General features: G+C 37.5%; 1 protein-coding gene across 1 annotated transcript; it reads right to left on the minus strand.

The window, feature by feature from the left end:
* Window positions 1–2,922: 2,922 nt before the first annotated feature.
* On the minus strand, window positions 2,923–6,157 carry LOC144445471 (polyubiquitin-C). The gene is made up of 2 exons (XM_078135035.1): window positions 5,998–6,157; window positions 2,923–5,318 (listed from the first exon to the last, which is right to left on the minus strand). The coding sequence occupies exon 2, from the start codon at window positions 5,312–5,314 to the stop codon at window positions 3,257–3,259; it is 2,058 nt and encodes a 685-aa protein (XP_077991161.1). The 5' UTR covers window positions 5,315–5,318; window positions 5,998–6,157; the 3' UTR covers window positions 2,923–3,256.
* Between the last annotated feature and the right edge of the window lie 3,423 nt (window positions 6,158–9,580).

Consider the following 9,580-nt stretch of genomic DNA (forward strand, 5'->3'; position numbering starts at 1 on the left):
CAGCGCCGCGCCTCCGAACCGGACGGGAATGCCACCGCTATTGAAGAATACAATAATTAAAATGTTAGCTCTAGACAACTTAGAAGTGTACCTTCCATGTTCCAGTCGGTTTTCAAAGGATTTGGCGAGTTAATTCGGAAATATGCCCGTTATGCTGTTATTATTACCGTGCAAACATCGACGAACTCACTTTTAATCATGTTATGGCGAGAACTGTAATTTGCATAACAATAGGTCGCAGTGTAAAAAGTTACCAGTTGATTGGTCAAGAGTTGCCCGGCATTCATGCATTCGCCACGTGAGGACGATCTATTTTTTCATTACCACAAAATATCATACAAGGGGATGTGGTAGACTGGACTGATGATGGGCGACCTAAATCATTACGCAATGACGTTCGTCCATTTCTGAATTATTACGTTTGATGTATATGTGTAATAAGAACATAGCCCCATGGCCTCACAATAGATGGTAGGCACACAGAAGTTATTTTCACAGTGATTAGGTTTATTCTGCTGAAGTTTCACTCGCTATCGCTCTTATAAATACGGCGACAGAATAAACCGAATCACTCGTGAAAATAACTTCTGTATATGATATGCTCTACCAGTGCCACTACCCATTTTGTGAGGCCGCGCCGTGGGGTTCTGTCATATTTTTACTCGGATAAACCATAGACCCTCCACTCATTATGTCGATCAAGTTACGATTATGTGACATTTCATTTACATTGATTGTGTCCCATTACTGTGTTGAAAACAAACCTCAAGATTTATTTTAATTACTTTCTGACTGGAGATGTCCTTTCAGATTAATTTCGGAAATTCCGATGGCTTTCGGAAAACGACTCTTTTATCATATTTCAAAGCAAAGCAAGCATTAAACACAATATGTATATGTCTTAATATTACTTAATCTTTATTCATCTTTATTTTGTTGAAAGTGATCAACGTTTCAATTTCAACTTTGACCATGTTTGAATTTTAAACGTTGATTAGTTTCAACAAAGTAAAGATGAATATAAAGATTAAAAGGAACGTCACTTATTTAAGCTTCCGGTCGTTGTCCTGTAGTACCGGTCATAGACTTTTTGGTGAACAAACCATTCGCTCTTTGGTCTATGCTTGTAAAGAACATGCTAAAGTTATCGTTTGCATTAGATTAAAATAAGGAAAATAAAAGCATTAGTATATTTTGATTGAGAAGTGTGAAGTACATATTAGGAGTAAAGAAAAAGCTGAAAAAATGAAGGCTTAAATAATTAGTTTATGGTTCTTTTCAAATCATTACGTTGACTGCAGCTAAAGAAACGACTGACGGAAAACAGGTGAGAGGAAAGCTGACGATAAACACGTAATAAATGCGCTGACATATATTAATGGCAATGAATATCGTCTAAAATAAAATAAAAGAATATTATAATTACATGTAAGCAAGATCATTTGTCTCGACTTCAAATGTTAACTTTAAGCGACAGCGCAGCCAACGGTGACGTAGGACAGGAGACCACGTCAGTCCATGCATTCGGTGGTTGAGTTTATTGTTGGAGTATATATTGTTACAGTATGACTATACGGAGTCGAACATTCACGGTACTACCACACAACAAATGCCTTGCATTTCATTCTTGGATATGACAGCTAAATATATCATATAGACGTTATGTGGGAACAAACGAGATAAAAATACAAATGGTATTATTATTAATATTATCATTAAATATACTTAAAGATACGTGAGTTTAATAGGTCAAATATACGCAGCCTGATATTGTTAATTTAATCTAGTCAATATGGTTCGACATGAAGTTCCAGAATCCACTCTATAGTATACGGATAAATCAAAGTAAAGTGAATGAATTTTACTGTTCCTGAGAGAGAGAGAGAGAGAGAGAGAGAGAGAGAGAGAGAGAGAGAGAGAGAGAGAGAGAGAGAGAGAGAGAGAGAGAGAGAGAGAGAGAGAGAGAGAGAGAGAGAGAGAGAGAAATGACTAACGGTCATACTCGATTGATTATTAAAACATCTCATATTATGTTTACGCTTTGATAAGTTATCAATACTAATTGCACTTTTTAATAGCGTAGAGGGCGCCATTCAACTTCGCACGCACATACATATTGATTCACGGGACGGTCACACTCCACTAATATGATTAGCGCCCTCTACCGTAAATAGATATTCAATCTAACCATCAATTGTACTCGAGGCACTATCAATTCTAATAGTAAGAGGTTAATAAAAGCGGTTATTTGGCAGTATATAAACTAAACTGAAGAACATCTGGTCGACTAGCCCTGTGGTCATGCGTTCAGTTTTGACTAAATATCCATAAGTGCAATTATTCTGTTTGATTTCATTTTAGTAGCATCCCAATTACATTAACATCGAGTCAAGACATTGCTGGACAAAAATCAATTTTCTAACAGAACTCCACAAAATAGTCCTGCTTGAATTCATAGCCATGGTTTCAAAGGGTTGGGGGTGTGGGTTATGTTCAGCCATTGAAAGATAGGCACGTGGGGGGAGGGGAGTATTTGCAGTGCATAAGTTTGGCTCACTCACAAAACTGCCTGAATTGTTCGGGCAGATCAATACAAACATATTCAAGACCAAGGATTTCAGATCATGGACGCTCATAACATTTTGTTTCGGTGTGTGTGGGGGGGGGGGGGAACAATAGGAGATTGGCATGCAGTACTACTAGTAACTGAGATCGTTTTTTAAAGGTAGACTGGAACTAGTTGTCACCTTCAAATGTTGCATCAAATCAAAAGTTGATAATAACCTCTTCGAAAATGGTAATAGTGTAAATGGATGTAAGCAATGACCATATTAACCTAAGGAGGCCTGTTCTAGATAGGATAGTACTAGCACTCACATAGACTCAGCCCAACACACACACTGAAAAGATCCAATACAAGTATTAACATTTTAAGTATGCTTTAATTGCCATGACAATACACAAGTCACAAAAAAGGAACATCGACATTATAGTTCTTTTGGTACATCTTTACAGCTCTTTATGCTTTAATTGCCATGACAATACACCCAAGTCACAAAAAAGGAACATCGACATTATAGTCCTTTTGGTACATCTTTACAGATCTTCAATATTTTTTATTACCATAGTCTTTGTATTTGCACTTCCTTGATTCACTAAGACTGAAACAAACAGTTCTACAAATTACATATATTATTAATGTTCATTTTGACCGGCTTGTAGCAGACATGCTGCAGAGAACATTTACGTCAACAATTTATTGTCCACCACGGAGACGCAACACCAAGTGAAGAGTGGACTCCTTCTGGATGTTGTAGTCACTCAGAGTACGGCCATCTTCCAACTGTTTACCAGCAAAGATAAGACGCTGCTGATCTGGAGGAATACCTTCCTTATCTTGAATTTTGGCCTTAACGTTCTCAATAGTGTCTGATGGTTCAACCTCAAGTGTGATGGTCTTGCCAGTCAGGGTCTTGACAAAGATCTGCATACCACCACGAAGACGGAGTACCAAATGAAGTGTGGACTCCTTCTGGATGTTGTAGTCACTCAGAGTACGGCCATCTTCTAACTGTTTACCAGCAAAGATAAGACGCTGCTGATCTGGGGGAATACCTTCCTTATCTTGAATTTTGGCCTTAACATTCTCAATAGTGTCTGATGGTTCAACCTCAAGTGTGATGGTCTTGCCAGTCAGGGTCTTGACAAAGATCTGCATACCACCACGAAGACGGAGTACCAAATGAAGTGTGGACTCCTTCTGGATGTTGTAGTCACTCAGGGTACGGCCATCTTCCAACTGTTTACCAGCAAAGATAAGACGCTGCTGATCTGGGGGAATACCTTCCTTATCTTGAATTTTGGCCTTAACATTCTCAATAGTGTCTGATGGTTCAACCTCAAGTGTGATGGTCTTGCCAGTCAGGGTCTTGACAAAGATCTGCATACCACCACGAAGACGGAGTACCAAATGAAGTGTGGACTCCTTCTGGATGTTGTAGTCACTCAGAGTACGGCCATCTTCTAACTGTTTACCAGCAAAGATAAGACGCTGCTGATCTGGGGGAATACCTTCCTTATCTTGAATTTTGGCCTTAACATTCTCAATAGTGTCTGATGGTTCAACCTCAAGTGTGATGGTCTTGCCAGTCAGGGTCTTGACAAAGATCTGCATACCACCACGAAGACGGAGTACCAAATGAAGTGTGGACTCCTTCTGGATGTTGTAGTCACTCAGGGTACGGCCATCTTCTAACTGTTTACCAGCAAAGATAAGACGCTGCTGATCTGGGGGAATACCTTCCTTATCTTGAATTTTGGCCTTAACATTCTCAATAGTGTCTGATGGTTCAACCTCAAGTGTGATGGTCTTGCCAGTCAGGGTCTTGACAAAGATCTGCATACCACCACGAAGACGGAGTACCAAGTGAAGTGTGGACTCCTTCTGGATGTTGTAGTCACTCAGGGTACGGCCATCTTCCAACTGTTTACCAGCAAAGATAAGACGCTGCTGATCTGGGGGAATACCTTCCTTATCTTGAATTTTGGCCTTAACATTCTCAATGGTATCTGATGGTTCAACCTCAAGTGTGATTGTCTTGCCAGTCAGGGTCTTGACAAAGATCTGCATACCACCACGAAGACGGAGTACCAAGTGAAGTGTGGACTCCTTCTGGATGTTGTAGTCACTCAGGGTACGGCCATCTTCCAACTGTTTACCAGCAAAGATAAGACGCTGCTGATCTGGGGGAATACCTTCCTTATCTTGAATTTTGGCTTTCACATTCTCAATAGTGTCTGATGGTTCGACCTCTAGTGTGATTGTCTTGCCAGTCAGGGTCTTGACAAAGATCTGCATACCACCACGAAGTCGGAGTACCAAATGAAGTGTGGACTCCTTCTGGATGTTGTAGTCACTCAGGGTACGGCCATCTTCCAACTGTTTACCAGCAAAGATAAGACGCTGCTGATCTGGAGGAATGCCTTCCTTATCTTGAATTTTAGCCTTAACATTCTCAATAGTGTCTGATGGTTCAACCTCAAGTGTGATGGTCTTGCCAGTCAGGGTCTTGACAAAGATCTGCATACCACCACGAAGACGGAGTACCAAATGAAGTGTGGACTCCTTCTGGATGTTGTAGTCACTCAGGGTACGGCCATCTTCTAACTGCTTACCAGCAAAGATAAGACGCTGCTGATCTGGGGGAATACCCTCTTTGTCTTGAATCTTTGCCTTCACATTTTCAATAGTGTCTGATGGTTCCACTTCTAGGGTTATGGTTTTCCCGGTAAGAGTCTTCACAAAGATCTGCATGATGCTGAAAGCGTAAAAGGAAATGTACGAATTAGTATTTATCAACAAATGCTGACTACACGATGTGTTTATTTATAGAAGTTGGCTCATCGTGACTTGGCGCTATTTCAAACAATTTCAGCGACGCCATGTTGATTATGCATAATGAGCAACACAGAGAACGAGTTGTGTGACGCAGTGTAAATTTCCGCTTTTGGACAAAAATTCAAGCTTCCTCGTTCACAAAATGCAGAAAATTTAGCTTTCCAATATATAATAATAACTGGAAAACACACATCGATATAATGTGGGCTACGAAAAGCTCAAATTCATTTGTTTGAAGATATCGTAAATTTACCGATGAGAGAAGGATCAAACAAAGCGATCATTGTGCGATCAATCGGCCTCCTTTGTCACGTTCACAGACAAATGCTTAGGCTGACAACCGTGTTCGAACACACCAGAATATATTTACATTAAGTGAAAAATGTTTGGATGGGTGTTTCCAGAGATTTACGATGTGAAATTTTGAGCTATGAAAATCATTGAAAATGGAGAAGTAAATTGTTGAAAATCGACAGAACCTTCAATCGTTGTTCTGGCCTTCAAATATAACATTTTTTTCACTAAATACTGAATTAAATGTTCAGTAACAGTCGGACTTTGGATCAATTTGTATTTGAAGTCAAAATCTGCAGTCTTACCTTCTCGCTGTTGAGTGTTTTTTTAACGAATATAGTAGACTTATTTCCACTGTTTACTGCTTCTCGGTCGCTTCTGTATCTGCCGAGACGACGCTTGGGGTTTCTTATTATACACGCTCGTGGTGAGTATTGATTGGCTAATCTGTACCACATGGTAGCAGTGACGTTGTTGATTGGATACTATTTTTGTTCAATATCGATGACGTAGTGCTTCCTTGAAGCGAGGTCACACGGGTCATTTACGCAAGGTTCCCAGAGTTCCTCAGGGTTCTCGAACTTTGTCGAAACTAATGACGTAAATGACGTGGGTCGATCGGGCGTCGATTTCGTCGAAGTTTCAGCGGAAGGATACATTTTTAATATTCACATGTGAACATAACAAAAACATACGGTATTGGCGTTCTTTTAGATATATTGTGTTATTTGCTACGTTGGAAATTCTTATACAAATGTTTGACAAGACAATACAATCTACTAATAAATGGCATTGCTTTGTTCCATAACCTTTCAACTCCGAGCTCTTTTGTGGTGAATTTAATTTACTGAAGTGAATGCAGTTTTGTTCTATCAATTCGTTTCTATTTTATATAATTTCAAGGTAGTGAGACCTCAAAAGATACATACACACAAGTAGCTGCAATAATTGTAGCCTTAGATTTGATTTTCGTTTACCCAATGAAAAAAAGCTCAATAACAGAGATAAAAAAAACCTCCGAATCACAACTAGCGCAATTATATTGCAGCTTACAATAAAGTTGCACGTAAAGGTTTATGTCCGTGTGTCTTATTAGTCTATTATATATTTATGAATGACAGAAGCCCAGCTTATTCGACTACATTTTTTTTCATTGCAGATTAACCGTCTCTCATGTCTCTCGCCAACAGCTTTGTTATACAAGTGAACAATAAACACCCTTTGTCATTATGACTATTGTACTTTGCCCGACCGTTATCACGTATACATACATGTATGTTAGTTTGTTTGTTTGTAAGATGTATATATCCTCCATTTATGAACAAGGTTCCTATACTCGTTCAACAAAGCAAGGTTTGTCTTTGACACACTAATTCGTTGTCAAGGTGATAATGAAAACCACGATCAGTAAATAAAGCAAATGTGAATACATACAAATTTAAAAAAAATAAAAAATAAAAAATAAAAAATATGATCATAATTTTAGTTTAACAACAACTCTAAGTTTACATGTTTGTTCTTTGTAACAACAGTACATGTCTTTTGGCATTCACCTCGACAGACTCAAATTGAATCGGGAGGGGGGGGGGAACCGTGAGAGGGGGATATGGAAAGAAAGGTGGGTTGGTTCAAACACATAGGTAGTATCATTAACTTCATTATACAGGATGTTTTGGGGGCTATAAAGATCGGCGGTGTCAGGCATCCGGCCTCGAGTCGGACTTCATGGTCGCGGTATCTCTACTTTGTGATTCATTGCCACATTGCACCAGTTGATTACAAGTGGGTCGCGTGAGTGACCGCACCTACAGGAATGTGGCGCAATCGACATATATCACACAGGTCGTATTGTGTTTGGTGACGTCGGTACCACACATACTAGTATGGTAATGATAGCGAAGTGCGTGTATATCGTTTATCGCTTTAAAGTAAATACAAAACACCCAATCGTTACGTCACGATCTATTTGCCAAATTCAGACAAGGCAAACGTCTACACCATGTATCACAAACACAGAATTCAAAACAACAAAGAGAAGTTGTAAATAACAGCAGGATAACAAGATGAAAATATTCGTCAACAGATAAATTCAAAGCTCAAATATTAAAATGGGTCTTTTCTCATTTAAACACTGTGTTTGTGCTATAACTTTGTATTCATTTGATATTTATTTAAATCTTTTATTCATGTTATTTACCCAATTGATGAATATTTAAGTCAACGACAAGCGAGAAAAAAGAATTTATACACATTTAGGCTCTTTGTATTTTAAGTATCATTGTGTGATTTTGTTTTCGAGCTGGAAAAACTTACAGAAAAAACGAATAAAAACAGATTTATATGTATATTTATAAGACACGTTTGATGGGAACGTGACTGTATATAATGATAGTTACATAATATTAGTAACACCTGACTTCAAGGGTACTTATTTTGTGGATGACTACTTTATAACAAGTCACTAAATGTAGATGTACAGACAAAAAAAATTTGTTTGTGGTTTCTAGGATATGTTATTGTCATTAGATGGCGTTGTGACAGTAGAACAACATAATTATACCATAACACATGATGTCATGAAAAAGAGGATTTGAAAATAGGATAAAGTTATTATTTGGGTAAATGCATGGCATACACAGACACATACACACACACACACACACACACACACATGGAGACACATACACACACACACATACATACATACATACATACATACATACATACATACATACATACATACACATACATATACATATACACATCACACATACACATGCATATACACATACACATACACATACACATGCATACACACATACACAAACACATACAAAGAAATGCATATGGAACTTATAAATCAGTCCGTATAAATAGATGTAAAATCCGACGTTTCGAATAAATATTCTTTTTCAAAGGAAAAATCGGCGAGATACAGAAATGTTAGGTTAAAACCTGAACATATCTGAATGTAATGGAACAAAACGACAACCGCGTGTGATATATAAATGGTTATATGTGGGAAAAGTTCTAATATTCACACGCACCACATAGAACCCAATACATACACATACACATACACATACACATACACATACACATACACACACATACACATACACATACACATACACATACACATACACATACACACACACACATACATACATACATACACACATACATACATACATACATACATACATACATACATACATACATACATATATACATATATACATACATACATACATACATACATACATACTAGATTGACACATATTTCAGGTTCATCTGTATTCATATTAGAAAAAGCCTTCTTTCATTTTCAGTCTTTTAGATGAAGGGCAAGTATTTCTTACTTGAATCGTATATGTAGCTGGAATTTACAAAAGAGTGATGATAGTAAAAAAATAGAATATATAGAAAAATAAAATGGTTGCACCATTTCTTTTGTAATGCTTTTCATATGCTAAAGATTAGATGTGATTCCTAATACAGTCATGATTGTGATATGCCTTACAGGGGTCATTATATCACAGCTATACAAGACCATTATTTATTTCTACAGTTCTTGTTATTATATAGAATACAACTATTGTTCCACTGTTCACTGTAATAAAGAAAACCTTGTAGTTAGATATGATGAAAGCAGTAAAATATTTGGAATATTGATTAGTTCACAATTTTAAAGTGGCAGCCATATGGATGAGGATTGGGTATTTAATTTGGATTTTTAATATATAAATTTGATCATGGCTTCCTACTTGAAAAATCAATGTGAAATAACATAGACCAAGTCCTTGTTTGTTGCTCATTACATTACAAAAAGCTATTTAAAAAAGGCGTAGAAAGTTTGTTATTGTACGTACAATAACAAACATTTTA

This window comes from Glandiceps talaboti, chromosome 14 (genome assembly GCF_964340395.1).
Source record: "Glandiceps talaboti chromosome 14, keGlaTala1.1, whole genome shotgun sequence".
NCBI classification, from domain to species: domain Eukaryota; kingdom Metazoa; phylum Hemichordata; class Enteropneusta; family Spengelidae; genus Glandiceps; species Glandiceps talaboti.

Excerpts from the sequence above, each read along its gene's own strand:
- LOC144445471 (XM_078135035.1), bottom strand. The coding sequence starts at position 5,314 with ATGCAGATCTTTGTGAAGACTCTTACCGGGAAAACCATAACCCTAGAA.